At 42.5% G+C, this 23457-nt stretch overlaps 1 protein-coding gene across 1 annotated transcript in view; it reads left to right on the top strand.

The window, feature by feature from the left end:
- Window positions 1-23457, top strand: part of tspoap1 (TSPO associated protein 1) — a 91127-nt gene that overhangs the window by 27620 nt on the left and 40050 nt on the right. The window contains 7 exon segments of the mRNA XM_079508003.1: window positions 1907-2098; window positions 17926-18099; window positions 21449-21532; window positions 21725-21814; window positions 22135-22257; window positions 22643-22747; window positions 23424-23457. The exon segment at window positions 23424-23457 is cut by the window's right edge and continues 17 nt beyond it. Coding sequence (XP_079364129.1) covers window positions 1907-2098; window positions 17926-18099; window positions 21449-21532; window positions 21725-21814; window positions 22135-22257; window positions 22643-22747; window positions 23424-23457 — 802 coding nt within the window.

Below are 23457 nucleotides of genomic sequence, written 5' to 3'. Positions count from 1 at the left end.
AATATCACTGTTCTCACGTCGAATATTGATATGCGATTAAAATGTGATTCATTTAGATTAATTAATTACAAAGCCTCTAATTTGATTAACATTTTTAACCCAGCTCTATTTTTCATCTGGGAGCATTTTGACTAAATCAGTGTATTTTCTCTATCTACAAAAGAAACATGAAGCCAAACAAATAATGTACTGCATGTATTGTATTTCTATTACAATAGGAATACAGTTATTAATTTCGCATTTTGAGTGGTGCTTTTTTTTAACTTTTTTTCCCCGGGACAGTATAAATTTACTTCGGGACGGTTCAAATTGTATTTTGGGACGGTTCCAGGACGTTGGTGAACGTTAGTCTGGAGCCCTGGTTGACACATATGTGATAAGCCGTCACTCATAACTTCGGTAATGCTCAATTTTTTTGCATTTAGCAAAGAACATTCGCTTGACAGACATTGCTGGTGTGAATTCAGCATAAGCCTGTATTAAAATTACCATCATTGCTAAGGCCTACATGACATTGAGGTACAGGCTGTCTCTCTGTTTTTTTACCAGCGGGGCTGTGACCCAAGAGCTGCTTTCCCTGAACACGTGTCTGTTTATTTACTGAGGGGTGCTACAGACTTAACGGTAGCCGCTGTGCACTGAGCAGATGGGTTTGTGTTCTTTAACGCTTAATGTTACATGTCAACACCACCACACAACGTTCAGAGGCAGATTGTTGCGACTTCCACAACTACAATAAAGCTGATCCAATCATGGAAATGCTATTTTCGGTAACGCATGACCCAGATTAATTTTAGATCTACATTACAGGTAGGTATATGACTGTGGAATAGGACTGATTTACAGAATACAACATTCATTATTTTAAAGGTTTCATTAATTAATTTTCATTTATTTTTTGTTTTTCTTTTAGGTTGTATGACCTCAATTACACCCAAACAACCTGAACTTTGAACATTCAGTGGATTTTCTGTGGTCTGCGGTTTTCTCTGTGTGTTCCGTCTTTTGAGCTGCAATGAAAACAGGCAAACAGGCCTCGACAGTGACATCTGCTAGCAAATTCTTATGTCATATATGGGATTTGTGGACTCTTACCTCACAGTCCACAGAGCACACATACTGGGTTCATTGTACCCGGCCAGTGTTTCTTTATTATGCCATCTAAGTTTTCCATATCATTATAGTTGGTACACAATATGGGCTTTCAGAGCCAGCCAGGGTTGGTGACTATACATTTACATTACATGTACTCCACAGTGTCTTAAAGCGGCCCGCAGGTTAATATCGGAATACTAATATATCTTTGATTTCAGCTGTTACAATTCCAAACATGACCCGCTTTAATTACTAATATCTATATTAGTAGCTTAATGACTAGTATTAAACATTTTTATGTCCAATGTATTTGCAGTTCATAAAGTTAACATAAGTATAACTAAATGCATTTGAAATTAAATAAAAATGTTACTTTTCCGGATTCCAATTCAAAAATAGCAAAACAATAATTCAGGATTTCAATTCAAATATAGCAAAAATAGCAGATCTACAAGCTCAAAACGCGTCTCTAGATCTGCTATTTTTGATACAGTATATGCAATGTGGCTCTGGAGTGAGTGTGGAACTATAGTGGCCCTCTCCATCTTCAAAGTTGCTCACCCCTGATCTGAACAACAGCCCTCTGGACAAAACACACACACACACACACACAAACACACACACACACACACACACACACACACACACACACACACACACACACACACATGCTGTGAAAACTCTAAAAAAACCTTTTTGCAAATTACACTGCAGAACATAATTTCAGCAGACAAAGCCCATATTTGGTGAGGAACTACTATATATTATAATGGTTGTGTGGTATTTTCGAACTGTCTCTGTGGCTCTGTAGGGCTCCCCCGTCCCTTCTGCTAAGCAGCAATTTGAGAAGTTTCTGAGAGAGTCCCAGAGGGAAGTGTTGCGACTGCAGAGGCAGCTGTCGGTCACCTCATCCCAAGAGCAGCACAACAGAAGCCCCGGGATCCCCGGGGGGACGGAGAAGGCTGCAGACATCAAGATGGAAGAGGGAGGAGAGAAAGTTCAGGTACCTGAAGGCTCTATCTAGCTCTACTCTGACCCCTGTTGGTGATCAGGTTCAAGTCGTTAGGTCGAGTCCCTTCATGTTCATGCACAACACAACTACTGCTCACGACAAACTACGAGTCTGCTAAATTCCTTAATTGTAGATTATTCTGTCGCAAACAAAATCTCTAAACATTAAAGGTATATTAACACTTATTTTGCCTAAGACATCCCCACAAGTCTTTATAATTACACCCGTAGAAGGCCCAAGGCGTCTGGAGACGTCTTTAGATCGTTTTTAATGGTATAAAACCCGATCGCTAAAATCAACGCCTTGCTCAGAGCTCCCAGACATGTTTTGCGCATGCGCGCAGCCATTCACTTCTTTGTTTACGGGCCGACAAAACTTGCTATTATCTCTGAATCTACGTCGCTGTCCATGGTTTTCAGAACGCCGATGTTCTGTCCTAATTTTGGTGGTGGCTTGACGGCCCGGGTATCGGAGGAGACCCGAGGCTATCTACACCCTCCCAATTACTTATTGTGGGGGTTAGCAGAGATGGAGTACTCGTGGAGAGGCTGGGGAATCGGGAATTGGCTTACTTATCAAATTGGGACATGAAGGGGAGAAAATGTTTTTCTTTTCTTTTTGTCTAGTCTTTGTGTTGCTCAACAACATAGTCTTTTCATTAATTGCCTGTCCCTGAGATCTCCGAGATTTCTGTTATTGGACATTTTAAATGAAAAGATTTTGAAAAGAAAGAAAAATCCATAAATCCATAGGCTATTTTCAGCACCATTGTAGCCGTCTGCCGGTGTCGGCTCGGCAGGTGCATTAAGCAACTTTTGTTCACACCTTCCGACCGACTGATATCCCCGACTTCATTGGACTGCCACTGTGGCAGTCTGTAGTAGTTTGGTGGAGAGCTGACTTTATGGTAATCTGTAGTAGTTTGGTGGAGAGCTGACTTTATGGTAATCTGTAGTAGTTTGGTGGAGAGCTGACTTTATGGTAATCTGTAGTAGTTTGGTGGAGAGCTGACTTTATGGTAATCTGTAGTAGTTTGGTGGAGAGCTGACTTTATGGCTTTAGCAAGTGTCCAGGTTTCAGACGGTAGAGTGACGAACATAGTAAACATGGAGCGTGATGACATGGCACACCTTGTTTGAGTTTGTCTGTAAAAAAAGGGTCAAATTGATGGACTAGATCAGGGGTCCTCAACTGGCGGACCGCGGTCCACGACCGGACCGCGGACCACCTCTCTGGACCCTGAAAAAAAACAAAAAAATCAAATTAATTAATAAAATTAAAGGTAATTAATAAAATGAATTAATGAATTGATCAAATTAATTAATTAATTAATCAAAATTTTCGGCACGCGGCGGCCCGCGTCACGCTCATGGGACAAAGAATATTAGTGGACCTTCAGCATTTCTAGTTGAGGACCCCTGGACTAGATCATGTATTTTTAACCAAAGGGGTGGATGGTCTTAGTACTACAGCTGGGATTACGTTTTGTCAGTTAATGTGGAATTTGCTCTGGTTTGCTCTGGGATTGTTGTCTTTTAAAAAACGAAGCTTAGCATGTTTACACTGGCATGGATGCTGTTTTGCAGTGTTATATAATGGCCTGCCGTTAGAGCTGATACTAATCTGCCACGACCCTTAATGAGATGATTCCCTGTCTTGAACTTGGGCCCGATCAAGATAAACAAGTCATATACTCTGGTATTTAATTCCAGTCATCTACATCTAATTCTTAGAAGGCAGTTTCAGTTTTCTCCACTGTGGGTATATGGAGTGATGACTTTAGAGTCGGTGTCCACAAATGTCACAAATATGAACAGTTTAATGCAGTCCACCGTTGGTTTTATTTGTGTTAGTGAACCTCAAAGAACATCTGCAACAAGGGAAAGTGGCTTCTCTGTAATCCACTGAAATCAAATGTAGCGTCAATTCAGTAGCATCAATTCATTGGGTTTCAATGTTGGTCATATTAAAGTGCATATCTTATGGGAGCACCTTACGTTTTTTTTGTGCGAAACGTATTACTCCTTTTGAAGCTTAAAGGAGAACGCTGGTCCGGGTAATCTGTTGTTTGCAGGACACACACACGACGACAAACGCACAAACGCACACCAACTGTGACTCGCACACACACACACACACACACACACACACACACACACACACACACACACACACACACACACACACACACACACACACACACACACACACACACACACACACACACACACACACACAGAAAGGGGCCATGCTCTAATCCCCTCCCAACAACAGAATGGTACAGTCCAGTAATCCGCTCTCTGTTGCTGTGGCAGTGGGGAGAGGGTTTTGGGTTGGTAGGTAAGACTCTCACCGCAACAGAGACTTTTATAGCTCGCCCTGCACTGGATAACTAGGGGGCCAAAAGGAAGCCGTGACATTGCCACATCACAGAAAAAGGGGTAGGTCATCATCATTTATGCACATCCGTTTCTGCATTTGGATGTCGTGGTCCTGTGTGTGCAGGCTGTTTGGTTAATCTTGTACAGTATGTGTCTGCTTACATGTCAGACTGAACCAGTGCAGGGTTGCTACTATACAGTACAATAACTGGAGGTACAGTATAAGAAATGGTGCCATTTGGGAAATGCCTACAGGAGAATTGGCTAAAGGCATTGTTAATAAATAAATGACAGAATAATTCTTTTGAAGAGATTATATGCATGTCTGCGTCCTGCACGCACGGTGACGGGTGGAACAGTCCATTCCTACAGCAAGTGCACCATTTACCAAGACAAGTGCATGAATAACGGCTAAATATGTGTATTTCTTTAGTTGCAAGTTGTTGCTGTTGCTGTTATTTTGTCAATTCTCATTTTGACAAGTCCAATTCCGGGCCTACAATGGAGTGCCACTTACTTACAAATTAAAGGGACGTGAACAAGACCTAGTCGAGGACAGCATGACAAAACCCTTTGATTGATGCATATCAATATTCTCTATATTTAAAAAAAGAAAGAAAATCAACGGCCAGGCCAATCCATTAAGGTGCTTTTAAAAGAAGTGATCCAGTTACCCGTTTCAGTAGTCTGCCAGGGATTACACCAATGTGCTTATGGCATTCAGGGCCTGCTGAATGGGATCTGGCCCTGCCTTTAGTATGCACAGCCAGGACAGGCCCAGGCTGTGCTTGATCCTTTAGCAAGCATGGACCACACGATACATGTGAAGTATACACAATGTTACTGCAAAGTGTGAGGGCGGGTGCAAGCAGACATGACTCATGTTGTTACCCTGTGAGCAAGGACCATGTCTGATATAAAACAAAACAAAACTGCATGCTCTGCTGTCTAGTAAAGAGATGAAGGCAGATTTTATATGTAGCATTTCGACATGGCCTCAGTAGAAGAGCAAAGCTGTAGCGTGCATAATAAACCCTATAATAGACCAGTGGTCCTTGAGGGGGATCCAGGTGGTTGAGAGTGAGTGAATGAGAGTTGGTAACCAAATGTACCCTTAAAGATCTTTAACTCTTGAGAGTGTAAAATGAAAACTACTGTAATGGACCGATGAGCTAATTCCCCCCTTGCTTACTAAACATGTACTGTATGCTCACTAGCATACAATATGTTACAGTATATACAAGCTGCTAAAATACAGTGTAAAAGGTAGAAGAGTTAGTTTTGACACGATTAACTCTTCAGTTATAAGCATAGTGTATACATGCATGAACAATTATGTTCTACATAATGTGTTTAAATGTATTCACCCACAATGTTATTTCAGAAGTCGCTGGCAGTTCTAGAATCAAACACGGCCTAGGGTGATTTTATTCGTTATCCTGTACAGGTTAAACACTTCAGAAAGGTAAAAGTGTGTGTGTGTGTGTGTGTGTGTGTGTGTGTGTGTGTGTGTGTGTGTGTGTGTGTGTGTGTGTGTGTGTGTGTGTGTGTGTGTGTGTGTGTGTGTGTGTGTGTGTGTGTGTGTGTGTGTGTGTGTGTGTGTGTGTGTGTGTGTGTGTGTGTGTGTGTGTGTGTGTGTGTGAAAATGTGGCGCAAATCTTTGAATATATATTATTTCAGAGCGAACGTTTTTTTTAACTCAAATCTTTGCTACTGGGGGGGGCGTCCCTGGAACAACATATTTTCAGATGGCCAAATACAGATAATTCTGGGGGTCCTTGACATGAAATATAGAGGGCGTCGGGATCGGCAGTCGAACCCGCAACACGCTGTCAGCCGACATTCAAAAACGTTTAAGTAGGTTTGGACCTGTATTATTATATTATACCATTTAATTAGAATTACATTACATTACAGTCATTTAGCAGACGCTTTTATCCAAAGCGACTTACAATAAGTGTATTCAACATAGGTAGGGAACAAAAACTACTAATCACCAGAAGTCTTTAGTGCATTTTCTGCAAAAACAAGCAACCAAGAGTATACCTAGCGCTAAGGTAAAAGTGCAATATATCAGCTACCTATTTCCTTAAACAGATGAGACAAAATAGCTAAATCAAATGAGCATGAGCTAAAACAATTGTATCGACTAAACAAGATCCAATAAACAATACAACAATAGAAAACAAGCGTTCGTACAACTAGTTAACAACAAGTAGGTCAGGCAGAGAGGAAGGGTAGTGTTTCCTGAAGAGGTGGGTTTTCAACCTGCGGCGAAATATGGGCAGTGACTCTGCTGTCCTAACATCAGTGGGAAGTTCATTCCACCACTGTGGGGCCAGAGTGGCATAGTGTCTATTTTATGTCATGATGTATAAGAGCACTTCACACGGGTGTGATTTTTCCTTTAATGTCTAAAAGGGATTCCTTTCTTTTCTACAAAGATCAAGTCAGTTTGCTATTCTTCTGGTGGCAGATTTTCTCCTTTGCTTTGTAACAATGTGATATTTTTCTACCGAACTGAGTTTAGTCAGAAATAAGTGTCTTTGCTGTTTATATTTAACTTGGAGAGGATTTGCTTAATTTTCTGTGAAGAAAAGTTACAGAAAAAAGTCCTCTGAACAGCACTCGCACGAAGATTTATTTTTGGGCTCTCATGGCTTTATTGATAGGACAGTAGTCTGACAGGAAATGCGGATAGAGATGGGGAGTGACACGCAGCAAAGGTCGTCGGGACAGGAACGCGCAACGCGCTGTCAGGCTAGCATTGCAGCCTAGGGTGCCCTCCCGGACCACCACGCCAGCGGCCCGGCCCTGTGTTCTAAACTTCACTAGACATTGGTTACAAATTTCACTGAGGTTAGACATGAACTGTGTATGGTCCGTGTTAAATAAAAAGCTACTTGAAGTAAACTAAATGCTGCTAGAAAGAATACCCCATTTGTGAGTAGATCGGATAGTGTTTGATACATAGCAAATGTGAATTAGAACTACATTTTGGTCTTACCAAACCTAAGCCTGTCACGATTATTATATGATTGCAATTGTTTGAGATAATAATTTATAAAAAAAATTGCAAAAATAGGTAGATCTTTATACAGTACAAGCTCCCAATGCGTCACATTATTTCCACTATTTAACGTTTTTTAAATGTCAAGCTATAAAATATGTCAATCTTGGCTAATTTCTTTGTATATTAAATTGTCATATCTGTCCAGTGTAACTTTAGTTTACGGAGCCTAAAGGGCAAACTTTTTATCCTAATGTATGTTCAATGCCAAAAACGCAAATCATTAATCATTTGTACGATAATTCATTAATTCGTCAACAAAAATGTCATGACCACGACAACGTTAATCGGACCTCATAACACCCCGACAGCCATCTGAGAAATATTAATGCAAAGTAACACTAAGCATAGGTCGAGTGAAACTCTGATATGCTCATCTGGTGATCGCCCTGGTCCTGAGAGACTCGCTATTAACACACTGGACCAGGGCTAATCTGATGATAATTTGAGGTATTACTTGATAATGGGGCCAATTAAAATACATGACAGACCGTATTGTAAAATATATAAACCAACTGTTTATTAAAATTAAAGGAATATCTCAATGGTCATACTATACCATGGCGCCATTTCCATCTACCATAATAATAATAATTAATATTATTATTAGTAGTATTATTAGTATTATTATTAATAATAATACATTTAATTTGTATTGCACTTTTTTATTATTATTTTTTGCCTTTATTGATACACTAGCTTGACAGGGGCACGGTGGCACAGTCGGTAGTGCTGTCGCCTCACAGCTAGAAGGTCCTGGGTTCGATTCCCGCTGTGGGCCCTCCTCCGCGTCATCAGTGCCCATACCCGAGGCGAGGTTGGCGAAAGGGCCTTTCTGTGTGGAGTTTGCATGTTCTCCCCGTGTCCCCTAGGGTAGGTACCCTCACAAAAACATGCAGTAATCCTGGTCTCTAAACTACCTCCCCTCCATCAGCCGGGGCGCCTGATGGAGGGGAAAGGAACTTGTCGGAATAACGTGTTCCTTCCACGCGCTGTCCGGCGGGAAACTCCCCCCTGTCAGGTGAAAAGAAGCAGCTTGGACTCCTCATGCATAGAAGGAGGCATGAGGTCAGTCCGCTGCCCCCCCCCCCCCCAGGTTGGCAGAGGAAGTGTAGCGCCCAGGATTACATTAGATAGACCGTCGCAGTCCCGCCCCCTCGAGAGACCCGGAAAAGAAATCCCCGTTCATTTTCCTCATAGACTTTTAGAAAGTATACTTAAAGACGTTTACGCCACGGACAAAGCCAACTCTTGTCGTGACAAATCATGACAACAAACAAATTTTTTCGGGCTGAACAAATAATTAGAAAGAAGAAGAAACACTACAACACTTTTTGGGGGGGAAGACACACAGCAAAGTTTGTCGGGAATGGGTCTCGAACCCGCAATACACTGTCATGCTGGATTTCCAGCCAAGGTGCCTGGACCGCTAAGCCGGCCCAGGCCTTGTATTGCACTTTTTATTTAAAATCACACCCGTGTGAACTGAGTGGTGCGAATCCCCCCCACCTCCCCCCCTCTCTCTCTCTCTCTCTCTCTCTATCTCTCCCTCTCTCATTAGCAGGCAACAGTGCATCTCTCTGTCTCTGTTTCTGCCACAACAGCGCCCCTACTGGTACTCATGAGTCACACATGAGTCACACACATTAACACGAGTCACATAGGTTAACACGAGTCACATAGGTGGTGAACACGGACATTGCTGTTCCTTGGAGTGGTTGCACCACTCAAAAATAATGCTACAGAGTTAAAAACATAATGATCAAACGTAGGTGCTGTAGACAGTTCAGAAACCTTCCTCCCAATGACATCATCAGTGGGGATTCCAAGGCAGAAATAATGGAAACTACCAACTACTAACTATCAATCTGAAAATGTATCATGCTAAAAAAGAAAGGGCAAAGTTTGAAATCTTTGTACCACTGATCATGTCATTGGTAGGCATCATACTGTAGGCACTAGCTCGCACATCGATGATAGACTCACACACACGCACACACGTGCACAGCATGCGGACATAAGCACACAGACACACACACACACACACACACACACACACACACACACACACACACACACACACACACACACACACACTGCTGCACACAAACAGCGCAATCCCGACACACACGTGTCTGCTGCTTCGCATTACTTTACCTGAAAGTTGACAGTAGATTCCCGACACACACGTGTGTCTGCTGCTGCACACAAACGGCACAATCCCGTGGTGAAATAGAAGTTGGCGAACTTGGCGTGCGACGTTGACAGTAGCCTATAGTTGGCGTGCACAGCAGGGTATGACTCCAAATGCCAATTGGCTGCAATGCTCTCCCATTGGCTGCAAAATGTGTGTGGTTGCCTAGAGACAAGGTTGCCAATGAGAAAACCAGCTGACTAGAGGACTAGCTTGCACATCGGTGATAGACTCAGCTTGCTATTGCATAGCAGCTGGTAAAAAACACAAGCACTTTTTGGCAAGCAGGCTTCCACATTATCTATTAAAATGATCGATACGATTCCTATTAGTGAATCTTATTGTAGTAGAAGTATTAACTCTTTCTGTGCTGCTAGCTGGTAGCATAGTAGTAGTTAAAGGGCTTTTCTGTTTGATGACGTCGTGCATATGAAGAGACGAGTTGAATTCATAACGTTTGCACCAAAATGTTACCCTGTTCATGGGGGACATTTTATAGTGCCCTTTTGACCAGCGGGGGTCTCCTTTTTCATTAGAAACTGTAGTAGCCTATACAACTTTGTTTACGTTGCAATGCACTATTGGGTAATTTGGGTGTTTGTTACTCTCACTCTCCAAAAAAAATGGCATAGCGATAGCGTGTCTGTTCAGCCTTTTTAGTTTGGCCGAGCACAGCGCAGACCGAGACATTGCTGCTACATGGTGGTGGACTAGGACAAGACTAGCCTGGGCAGCATTCTCTTTCGGGTTTATGATCCGTTCGGGAGCGGATGATATCGCTACGTCATGTTGTAGTATTGTTTTGTAGTCAATAGTCATCAATCTTCCGGAACATCCTTTTCCCTCAAACCGATTTTTCTCAATAAAAGCTACAGGCTACGAGAGCTTTTATTGTTATTCTTCCGGTTTGAGGGAAAAGGAAGTTCTGGATGATTGTTCCTGCCTGATGACTACAAAGAAATACTACAACATGACGGTTCACACGGCACTTTTGTAACAGAGAGGCGAGGTTAGGACAAGACTAAAACGAGATGCCATGGCTAATATTTTTCCTCACAAGGACAGCGAGTGAGAACCGCAAGCGCTGCAGACGAAAGATGCACTCCTCAGGCTCCTGGCTGGTAGCCTAGTACTGGTCAACCAGCTCAGTCTTGTCCTAGTCCACCACCATGCAGCAGCAATTAAACTCTGTCTATCAAACGCTAATCTAAAGTCTGAACAGACCGACATGCTTTGTTGACGATAAGTCAACGAGACGAGTGACATCGTACATGTTTAAAGCCATATAAGTCTTATCACCCAGTCTTATCCCCACATTAGCATTAATGCACACTGTTTAGCTGTCTCCAGAAACGTTTACATGGAGGGATGCGAGATAGTCACAAATGACATCTGAAATTTGGATGGCTGACGATCACCAAGGACAGTGCTCGTAGATTCCGAGTTATGGAGGTTTGAAAATCCTGCTTTGAACCGAGGTAAATGGAGAGGAGTTGTAACGTCCCATAGCTGGTGGTGACGGAGGCGTTGCATAGCAACCGAATCAATGTTAAAAGCTGCTCTGGGGCTCAACCACTATATACACGTACACAGTATACGGGGGGGGGGGGGGGGGTACGAATATATACGTACCTAGCAGATAACATCCCATAGCTGGGGCGTACGAATGTATACGTACTTCGCAGTAAAATAATTAAGCATGGGCCTGTTCTGGGCATACACTCACAATACCTCTTCAAATAGCCTTGGGGACCACAGGCTTTTTGTTTTCAATTCAATTTTATTAAAGTGTCAAATCGCAACAAGTTGTCTCAAGACACTTTACATATAGAGCGACAAAGCTCTGTCTGTTTGCGAACCGACAGAGATCCCACCCAGAGCATGGCAATATTACGACAGTGGTAACGAAAAACGAGAAACGTCAAGCAGAACCCAACTCTAGGGTGTGCGGCCATAAAACTAGTTGGCGGTTGTTGGAAAAATAGTGGCGCTCACCTAAGACTGCATTCTTCCTGCGTTCCTTCCTCTGCATATTATGCGTTCCTGATGTTGTTATGTGCTGTTTGCTCCCACTGCCACCCCAGCACCACTGGTGGGCTCTGCTATTCCTATTCCCCATGGGGGGGTTGTTATTGTATATCTATCTCCCATCTCTTATGATGGTTGTATAATTGTGTCGAGCAGGTAGAAAAATGGAGCAGAGCCGAACGCCAAGTGGTGCCATATTAATGCACACTTGTATTCTCATTCTATAATACATATTTGTTCAATCTATTCGTGAGTTATCTGACTGAACCCGGAAGAGAATTTCCCATTCATTTTTCCCATAGACGTTTCAGAAAGTATTTATTTAAAGACCTTTTAGCCTCCGACAAAGCCAACTCGGCTCCTGACAAATCATGACAAACAACATTTTTTTTGTCCGAACAAATAATCTGCTATTTTTTAAAAATCTTTGAAAGTGTGTGCAAATCTTTGAATATATATTCTATATATATTCTTTCACAAGGAACGTTTTTAACTCTGTATTAATACAGTATCTTTGCTTCTGGGAGGTCCCTAAATAATATAAACATAGGTTTTTCAGAAAACTGCTAGGATTTAGAAGCTTTTTTTAATAGTATTAAAATTAAATTGTGTGCAGTGCAGATATAATTTCTGCTTTAAGGTTCTGTGCAGATTTTTATACTAGCATAAATAACAGTTCCCGCTGGCCAGGGGGAGGCAGTTTAGAGACCAGGATTACTACATAGTTTTTGAGGGGGTACCTACAGTACCCTAGGGGATACAGGGAGAACATGCAAACTCCACACAGCTATTATAACGTTTCTGTCGGGCACCTAAATCCATTTTTTAGGTTTCTGATTATTTAGTTTTTGCATAAATCCGTGCTGGTGAACACCCTTTATGTCTGTGTGTTGTTTCGAAAATATTGAACCAATGGAAAGTAGTAAAAAGTGCTTGGGGCAAAACCTCTTAACTCCATTGGACCCTCAAACTGTCTGCTAAAGAAACTAACTCCACCAACTCTCCCCCTCTCATGCAAGTAATTGACAATATTCACAACACCAACTTTGATGATGCAGTATTGCTTTGTTTTCAAAATATAAGGTTTTCTTAATTTCCTGAAACTTTTATATTTTCCATTTCCTGAAAAACATTTTGGTGTTAAGGTGGTTTCCTCCCGACAGCAGAGATATTATTTTTTAACAAAGAAAAGAAACAAGAAAGTGATTACTCTGTTGAACTACTTGAGTACTCCTGCCCATACCTACAGTAGTACCACACCTACCGTTAAGATAAATGCCCCAGGAATGAGGAAGATCTCCACTGACAAGGAATGACAAATCATGGGCTTGGTTTAATGGCTGATGATACTAAGGCAAATAGAATTAGTGCCTCCTGCTGGCTCTCTGTCACCACTATCATAATCTCTTCAAAAACATAAGCCAGGGATAGCCATGTTTTACCTCCAAGAGATGTCACAGGTTTATGGAGAGTAGTTGACAGTGTAATGGTTAATGGTTTATTAACCTCCTCCAACTTTAGACAATATAACTAAGACACAAATGGGTAGCCTGCCCTATAGAGTGATCTGTAGTTGAATGTAGATGATTTATCTTGCTGACATGAGTTGGGGTAAATGTTGCCACTTATGTAGCCTCGGAGACCACAGGCATTTCGTTCTCAAAAGAGAAAAAAAAGCCTTGGAGAGATGTCTATAAAATGTGGCATAGCGCTAAACTCCGCTCTCTCTCTGCACCTGTATTCAACCTCTCTCGCACGCACGCACACGCGCACGCGCACACACACACACTCTCCCTTCAGGTTGATGAACCAATTGGGAGCCACCGTCCATTTCCAGTGATAGATTGACCCATAGAGATATAAAGGCAGACGCCCTTTCCGCCTCTGGAGTGTACGTATGTGCTCAAGTGAGGGCAAAACTTTCCCGAGATGCATCACAGAGCGCATGTTCGGGTCTCATAAGCATAGAGTATATAAAAGGATAGAGACTGAACTGGTGCGAAGCTCCGCCCCCCCCAGCTATTCATGTCAGTGGAAGTTGCTCAGTGGCGTTTTGAAGCACCCGGAAGACTGCCGGAAGTACCGTCTCAGAACGTCTACTTCCGCATTTGACCACCAAATTTTGGTGGTCAAATGCGGAAGTGCAACCGAGCGCTCAATGTTAAAGCCCAGCTGCACGGGGTTTCCCGGTCATGAATCCACGGGTCCGCCTGTAGTCCCTCCTCCTACCACTAAGGCCCAGAGCTTCAACGTTGAATAGCCTCACTGGCCCCTTGCTCATAAGTCCCAGAAAAGATGCGGTGTTGGCCAGTAATGACGTGACGTAGCATGCCTTCCACACTTCTGGCATACTTCCTCCCTCAGTGTAAATTGTTCCGCCCCTCCTTCGACACACATGGCTCCAACGAACTGCAGCAGCCAATGAGACATCTATTTTCTATGGATTGACCAGCCCCTTTATGCCCAGAAAAGCATAGGTCTCTTTTAGGCCACTGCTTATGTGACAGACAGATCAGCACATTTTTTAAGGAAAAAAAAAATATAATAATAATGTAAAATAAAAAAATATATATCAAATTACCAATTTAAACGTTAAATTTGATTAATTCAAAATCAAATTCAGAAGTGTGTAAAGCAACAGACTATAACAATTTTCTCATTGCGAAAAGCCATCTTTATGCTTTTTTTTAAACTCACCCTATTGCTCACGTACAGTAACCTGCGATGATGACATTTGAAGTTGAGTGTTCCTTATAGGATAATAATGTATATATCGAACTGGTCTGCCTTCTAATAAAGTAAGCCTTGCAGAAGCCTATCTCCTGTTTCTGTAGCGTGAGGCAGCTTGATGTACAAGTACACACCCTGGACATGACGCTAGTATGTCGCAGGGACTTACCCCCAATCCAACCCTTGATGCTGAGTCCATTTTTCAGAGTCTTTGGTATGACCCGGCCGGGGATCGAACCCCGACCTCCCAGTCCCAGGGCGGACACTCTAACCACAAAGTCACTGAGCTGGTCTGCCTTCTAATGGCCAACTAATAAAGTGTGAAGACTACCTCCACCTGTGACACGTGGCAGAGTGTCTTTGATCCTGTTATTGGGTCATGGCCTTGGCTGCACTGGTCCAGTTCCACTCTGAACATAAGTAGGAGATCGCTAAAATTAGATACTTGATTCCTGACTTTTAACCCTTAACCAATGGGACAGCTGGACATCATTCAGACCACTCAGTGGAAGGAACAGCACACATTAGAAACTTGTACCATACTTGAGACGGCTGAAAATAAGGGCTCTTTTGAAACCACCTGAGAATTAGGGGTGGGATTATTCACTTACCGCCCGATTCGATACGATCTCGATACCTAGGGTGCCGATTTGATTTATTAGAATATTAATTTATATATTAATTAATATTAATTATATTGTGATTCGATATTGTGATTAAAAGCAATTTAACTTACTTTTGTAGTTTTTTTATACTAGAACATTTTAAAACGATTATAAACAATATACAACCATAAAGTCACGACATTTGAGTGAAACAAGTTTCGTTGCCCACCCTTACTGAGAGTTAACAGACAGTCTAATTAGAAAATACAGGCTCTAGTGCTAATGTGTTCTGGTCATGGTCCCAGCGAGAGGGATTCCCCTGGGATTACTCTGTGATTGTAGTTAGACCACTAGGTAGGAGGCTCACTGCTAATCCCTCTGGCTCACAGAGGGGGTATAATGTTAATGTCAATGTTAAAGCATAATATGACAACGACAGCTTTGCCCCTCCCCCATCAGTTGTAGGTCACAAGTCGCACAAATAAAAGTGAGAATGAAAGCTTTTAATCTCATCATGGGTCTATGGTCTATGGGCATATTTAATTACAGTTAATTATACGGTTGTATTATAATTGTATTTGCTTCCTTGATGTTATCATAGATCGCCACGTCGTCTCATATTTCCCTAACTGGAAAGAACTCGGGCCCTCACACAGTGACTATAGCCAGTTTAACTTACACATCTTTGTTTGTGTGCATGCATGTATATGCCATTTGATTTATTGTGATTTTGTTCCCCACCCTAAAACATGATCAGCAGGTGTAACGGCATTCGTTCACCTTCCAATCTTTGTTGCACGTTACTTCACAGGTGGTGGAAGTGATCTTACGCAGCAGTGCACACACAAACATGACAGATGGATGTCCAGTCGTAGAGCTCAGTTTGGGTGTATTTATTGACAGAGTTGTGATAGGAACATACAGTACCAGCTATAATATGTAGCGATTATCCTGTTCTTTTGTCTGCTTCTGGCTGCTGGCTGGTAAGAACGGTGTGCTCCCACCATCCCCTGTGTCCTATCGGAATCACTGCACCTGTGTGCCCTCTAAATACACACCCAGTGCTGTCAAATCTAAAGCCCGCCACCAAGTGTTCAAAAATAATAATGCCAACCTAACCAAAATACATAACCATCATAATGGATCTTACATCAGATATTATTATTATATAAGGAAGAATAATTTTTTCAAAACAGTGTACAGTATTTGTTAAAACGATATCCACAGCAAATTCATTCACAACGCCAGCAGCATGATTGCCTGTTGCCATCATGACTAGGATCATGTGAACAAGCAAACGGGTCTATGAAAAAAGATACTTAGGCCTGGGTTGCCAGATTTTGTGCTTACAGCAAGCACAAGCCATCAGGTTAACATAAGCAACTGGGCCTGACTGTCACACTTTATTGTCCAATGTTGTTTTACAGCAGTGGTTGACAAACACTCTATAATGACCACACTTGCCAACACTACCTGCAGCTTCGACAGATCTACAAGCTCACACTATTAAATATAAGGTATTTAAAAAGTTAAATCTGACTTGCCTAAACATGCAGATACCCTTTTACATAAACTAGAGTACAGTACACATACTATTTACCCTGGGTGTGCGTGTATATATTGAAAATGTATTTAATTTAGAGGATAGCCCCTTGAGATGCATCATCTCGTTTTAGAGGGGGTCCTCTAAAACGAGTCTACGATGTGCGGCCATCCGATACTAGATGTGAAGGGCAGAATAAAGGGTTTTAAAACTGAGCTGAAACAAGTGGACGGTTGTCAAATCCCACAATTTCCTTCTTCTGATTGGCGACGTGTGGCGCTCTAGTAGTTATAAAGGATAGAGTGCGGACCGGAGCGACAGCCCCGCCTCCCGCTATTCATTTCAATGGAAGTTGCTCAGTGGCATTTTGAACCACCCTCTACTTCCGCATTCGCCAACCAAATTTTGGTTATTAATTTGCCAACCAAATTTTGGTTGGCAAATGCGCAAGTGCTACTGGGCGCTCAATGTTAAACCCAGCTGCACAGGGTTTCCGCATGCTAAATGCCCGCCTGCAGTTCCAGCTTTGACCACTACGTCTCAGCAGCTTCAATGTTGGCCAGCTACTCTGGGGGCTTGGTGTTACCGATGATACGTACTAATGAAAATGAAGGCTCTGTTCCATTCTGGTCAAACGGAGTCAGGGTGCTGCTATTGTGTGTGTTGGCTCACTGAAAACACTCTGCTACACCAGTGGGTCTCTGAGGCTCCTTTTCCACCGGGGTTGAACCAATTCGGTTCTTTTTCCCTGCCTAATATTGAACCAGTTCAGAGTGTTTCCACTGAAAATGAATTGGTCCAGAAGTTACAGAACCCTAAAAAGTTGGTTCGGAACTGGAACCAAAAAATGGTCACTGGTTCTGTGAAAGCACCAAGGTTTAAAAAAAGCTAGAACAGAACCAGTTCTAGAACCAAAGTTATTTTGGTGGAAAAGAGGCCAAAGTGTCCTTGAGTGGGTTCCAAATGGCCCATATGGGTCTGTAAGTCCTTACGGGTTCATTTGGTCCATTTGTACACTCTCAGAGTTATGGGGGTCCTTGAAATTAAAAAAGTTTGAAAACCACTGCACACTAAATGGAACAGAGCCTTAATTAGTATCACCGGTAACACCTGTGAGGGAAGTAGGGAAGCGGCCCGGAAGTAGGAAGAGTTATTCCGAGTGCATACAGAGCCCATTGCTCCGTAAAGCACTTTGAGCAGCATTTCATATCATGAAAGGTGCTATACAAATTAAGTTTAATTATTATTATTGCTGTCTGTTTGTCAGGTTGCAGGCGAGACCCCATGTGTGGCGTTAGATGAGGCTCCATCCAGGTGCGAGGAGGCTCCCGGAGAGGAGGAGGAGTTGGGGTTGCGAGTGACCCCCCTGCCGCCGCCGGGCCGCAGCCCGACCCCCTCCTGCCAGGAGGAGCGCACAGAGGAGCGGCACATACAGTATCTGGTGAGAGCAGCCTATTACTGCACGTTATACCATCCATCCATCCATCCATCTTCAACCGCTTATCCGTAGTCGGGTCACGGGGGCAACAGCTCCACCAGAGCATTCCAGACTTCCCTCTCCAGAGCAACCTTAGTGACTTCCTCCTGGGGGATCCTGAGACGTTCCAAGGCCAGTGAGTCGTTATGTTTCCTCCAACTGTGCCTTGATCTACCCCGGGGTCTCCTCCCACTGGGACGTGCCTCAAGGACCTCCCTAGGGAGACGCCCGAGAGGCATCCTAACCAGATGCCCGAACCACCTAAGCTGGCTCCTTTCCAGAGTTATACCATATAACCTTATACCAGTTGCTCTCAAACCTTTTCATGTCTAGGACCCCCAATTTGACATGTATTAGCCGACAGACCCCCAATTGAAAAGATATGCCAGGGACCCCCAATAAGAGAAGATTTTTTTACGACTCTCGCAGTGATTCTCAACCATTTTAATTCTAATTGGAAACTGTACAGAAGCATAAAATCAAAGATTTGCTGATGAAGTGTGTCCGTCTGCAGTGTTGGGTATCGTTATTTTCTAAAGTAACTTTGTTAGGTTACTGGATTACTGCCTTTAAAAATAACATACAAGATTACCTTCTGAGAAAAATAACTCGTTAGATTATGGTTACGTTGTTAACACAAAAACAATAAGTGACCAAAGTCCCTTCAGGACTTCTTGGTCCCTTAAAAACTGCAGCCTACCCAGTGTTGTGGAGCTGCGTTGATCTCCTCCTTTCCCCAATAAATCCAAAATTAGTGTGAATACTTCCACAGCTTTAGTAAAGGATAAACTATCCATCTTCTCCGCACCTCTATGCCACACACGTGTTGACAACGGAATGTAAACAAAGCTGTCTGTGTCTGCTGTGCGGCTGTGTCACACCAAAAGTGGTGACCTATTGAATCCTGTACATTAGAATCATTATGCAATCACCACAGACGGCAAAGCATAATGGGTCACTGATAGGTGTTACCGTAAGGGTCCATTTGATGCACACTAAACGGAACAGAGCTTTAATTAGTATCATTGGTAACACCTGTGAAGGAAGTAGGGAAGCGCCCCGGGAGTAGGAAGAGTTATTCTGTGTGCATATAGACTATTGACCATGTTCTCGAATGGGGAACCGGCTGTGGAGTGTGTTCTCTGTGCATTCTCTCACTAGCAACTCCTACAGGTTGGCCAGGGCACCTGTACAGCAGGTAGTGGAACTGTGAGGAATTGCGCGTTCCTTTGCTCTATAAATCTTATTAAGGTGGTTCCACGTGCCGCACAAGGTACCCTTTTTTCCACTTGAGCACCTGTCCCTCAAAATGTTGTTTATGATTGTTTAAAATTCAGGGATTTATAGAAGTTGCGACTGTAACTAAAAGCATGCTTTTAGACACACACACACACACACACACACACACACACACACACACACACACACACACACACACACACACACACACACACAAGAATGAGGAATAGTCTATCGCAGTGCCACTAAAATGACTATCTGACATTTACGACCTGAAAAAGAATCGTTAACATAAATATATTGTTTCAGCTAGGCTATTATTATTATTATTATTATATATTTTTTTAAGATGGCTTTTCTGCCTTTATTGATAGTTTCAAGTGGAGATTGACAGGAAAGAGGGACTTGCAGCAAAGGTCGTCATGAACGGGACTCGAACACGCGACACGCTGTCAGGCCAGAGCCTATATGTGGCATGCGCCTGGACCACTAGGCCAGCGGGCGCCCCTATTTTTTTTTTTTTTAAGATTTGTTTTTGGCTTTTGTGCCTTTAGTTACAGTGAAGAGTAAAGACGGACAGGAAAGAGGGAGAGAGAGAAGGGGAGACATGCAGCAAAGTTCGTCATGAACGGGACTCGAACACGCAACGCGCTGTCAGGCCAGAGCCTATATGTGGCATGTGCCTGGACCACTAGGCCAGCGGGCACCCTCAGCTAGGCTATTGTGCACTAATAACGCAGATGACATGCCGTTCGAGCACAGCAACAGTTTGAACCTTGCGGTCCTGCGGGTATCAATTAACGCTCAGTGCGAGCGCTCTGGTCATGATATCCAAAGCGATCCTCTGCTCATAAAACACTTTACTCTATGTGGACGACTCAATAAAGCATTACTCTTGTTTACAAGAGGGTCCACCTTGTTCAATTCATCAAAACATTTAGAGACCTACAAATATACACTTCTATATAGCCAAAGAACAGAACAGGAATTCATCATAAAGGAGGTAAAAAGGGAAAAGAAACTTATACAGTGAGGGGCATTCAAAGACCTTGTGAAATAAAAAATACGTTTTTCACACTTTTAGACCATATCCGGTGGTCATCATTTGGGCATACCTAACAATGGATGCCAAAACAATGGGAAAATTTCCATTTTTGTGTAATTGTAAAAAAATAAATTGAATTACTTCCTTTGAACAAAAATGTGATGCGTGATGACGTGTCATGTCCTGCATGATACAAAATTAAGCTTGATTTCATTCACCTGTTTTATTCCCATTGCTGCGCGTCCGTCCAAACATAGCTGATGATTACAGAACTATTCCCTTTTTAATCTCATTCAAGATGACATCCAGACAGTGTATTACTCGGTTTAAACTGAATCTGCACGCTAAAATATGTATCTGAAAACATTATAGGTTAAAATAAGCCACATGCTTTGCTGCCTGTCTCTCTGTGACTTTGTAAACAAACGGCACCTGCGTGCACGCATCGCACATGTACCGGATCTACATGGAGGGATGCAATGTTCTGATTGGTTAAAACACACACAGCTTTCCGTTTCAGAGTGAAACTTCAAAATAAAATGTCCGTATCTTTCATTTCACTAGGTCTTTTAACTGTTATTGGTCTCCACAATTAGCCCCTTGGTTCCCCAGGCTCCCCCACTCGGTCCCAGCAGTAATGCATGATGATGGCTATGTCAGAAATAAGCTGATTTCTCCTTTGCTGGTCCTGCATGTAAGCTCCATTTAGAATAATTAAAGGATGCTAAGCTTTGTAATGCCATGTTGCTGCCATGACGGAGGTCAATATGGAAATTAAGGACTTAGCCTATGTATTCTAGATCCCAAACAGATTGATGCCACAGACACACAAACTAGTAAATAAAGGCCGTTTGTCACAGGATATAATATTCTTTGGTGCATATCGCATTCCTTGCTCCAGAATTTGTCCTTTTTTTTGGTCAACGGATATCATGTAAACAACACAAACATGGGAGATCCTGTTTCGGGTGTCATCCGGTGACGTGTGCAGAGTGTAAAATGGTGTGCCTTTTTGTGATCATTGTTCAGGAAAGTGAGCTGTGTAAGAAGAGAAAAGAATGTGAAAGCCTTGAACATGAAGTAAAGAAGCGACAGAAGAGATGTCTGGATTTGGTAAGGAAAAACCCAGCCAGCTACTGTATGGTCTTCACTCCCATTTCCCTCCAGTCAAACTCTGTTTAAGGTTTGTTAGATCAACTGCAGACATTGAGGAAATATTACTCGTCCTCACTAGCAAGAGGTAGAAATAGGTTCCACCTTACTTGTTTTTGAGGTTAACAGTCTCTCTTGGCCTTTTTTAAACAGGAGAGCCAGCTTGAGGATGAGCGAGGCCAAAATGAGCAGCTAAAGGAGGAGAAAGATCTCCTCAGGAGGAAGGTACAGCTGCTCGACCAGGTCAGTGGTTCCCACTCCCTTTTATTTCATTCTCAACCTTGTGGCCCGTCAGGATATTGCAAGTGGGCACCCAAATAATTGGCAAAACACATTAATATAACATAATTTATGTAAAGAAATAAATAATAACTTAAGTCAACTGTTGAATTTTGTTTTTTCATTATCCTGGTAAATATTAAAAATACAGTACATTTCAAGCACAAACTCAATACAAAGACTGTTAACTGTGAGTGGACGACCCAATTCAGCATTACACTTGTTTACAAGAGGGTCCACCATGTTCAATTCATCAAAGTTCACTGCTCTGCTGTTTCCTCCAGACTCGGGCTGAGAATGAGGAGCTGAGGGAAGACCTCTCTGAAGTGACCGCTCAACACAACTCAGTTCTCGAGGAGAACCAGAGACTCCGTGCCAAACTGGAGAACTTAGAGCAGGTCCTAAAGGTACCAGCCCAGTAGACGTAACGGGGACATACAGTATGATGTTAAATTGGCTATTTTATTTTTTATAATATACAGACATTAATTCAAGAATTTGGAAAATGGTCTAGGAACTACATTCAACTTCTTGGCTGTACAGGTTCAGTAGCAATTTGTATAGCAATTGTAGAAGTATTCAATTGTCGACTGTTCAAGCATGTTCCAGTCATGTACATTAGACTTTACATCGATTACAAATATTTGATTTGAAAAGAAAAGCCAATTTAACATTGAGGTTCCCTCTCCTGCGGGTTCTATTATTGGACTCATCTAATGTAAAATAAAGCAGCGGCGTTCTAAAAAAACCTTTGACTGTACTGACCTTATTTTGTTGTCTTTGCACGTGCAGCATATGCGAGAGGTCGCCGAGCGAAGGCAGCAGCTGGAATTGGAACATGAACAGGCACTGGCTATCCTCAAGTTCAAGCAGGATGAAATCAAACGCTTACAGCGGGTGAGGAACTCTGATGATACATTGCTCACAGAGCCATCCTTGAAGAGCTGCAGTTGATACCAAATAGCCACCACACACACACGCACACACACACTAGGGGGGGGGGGCGATATGGAAAAATATAATATCACAATATTCTTTCAAGCAGTATCACGATACATATTATTACAATATTTTTTCATGCGTTCTTTTAGAGTTATTGTTCAAGTTACAGTACAACCACCTACAAGGTAACAGAAAATAAAAGAAAAAGGTGTAACAGACCATTTAAACCAAAATACGTATACATTTTGGCTAACGAAACCGTCGTTCTACAAAAGTATAAATTAAGGTATAGAACTGCAAATCATAGAATGTGCTGTATCACGATAGATATCTCTGAAAAGGCGTATCGTGGAGACATTTTATCACGATACGATATTTATCACCATATCGCGTACCGCTAAGTGCGAACACACACACACACACGCACACGCACACACACTATTAATGAAGCCCATCCTAATTGTCTTTGCTTTGTTTTTCTCCAGCAGGAGGCAACCTTTGGGTACCAATTGAGAATCCTTGTTGTTTTGGCTGTCTGTTTTGACAGAGCTCGCCATGCTCTGAATTAGAATGACTCAATTAAACAAGTGACACTTTGTTAATCTTCTGAAACGTGTGTTCTAATCATCAGGCGCAGTTATTTGCCAAGAGGGAGCATGAGGGGG

The sequence above is a fragment of the Electrona antarctica genome (genome assembly GCF_951216825.1).
Source record: "Electrona antarctica genome assembly, chromosome: 8".
NCBI lineage: Eukaryota > Metazoa > Chordata > Actinopteri > Myctophiformes > Myctophidae > Electrona > Electrona antarctica.
Note: the sequence above shows the minus strand (reverse complement) of the source record. Positions and strands in the feature narration are given on the sequence as shown.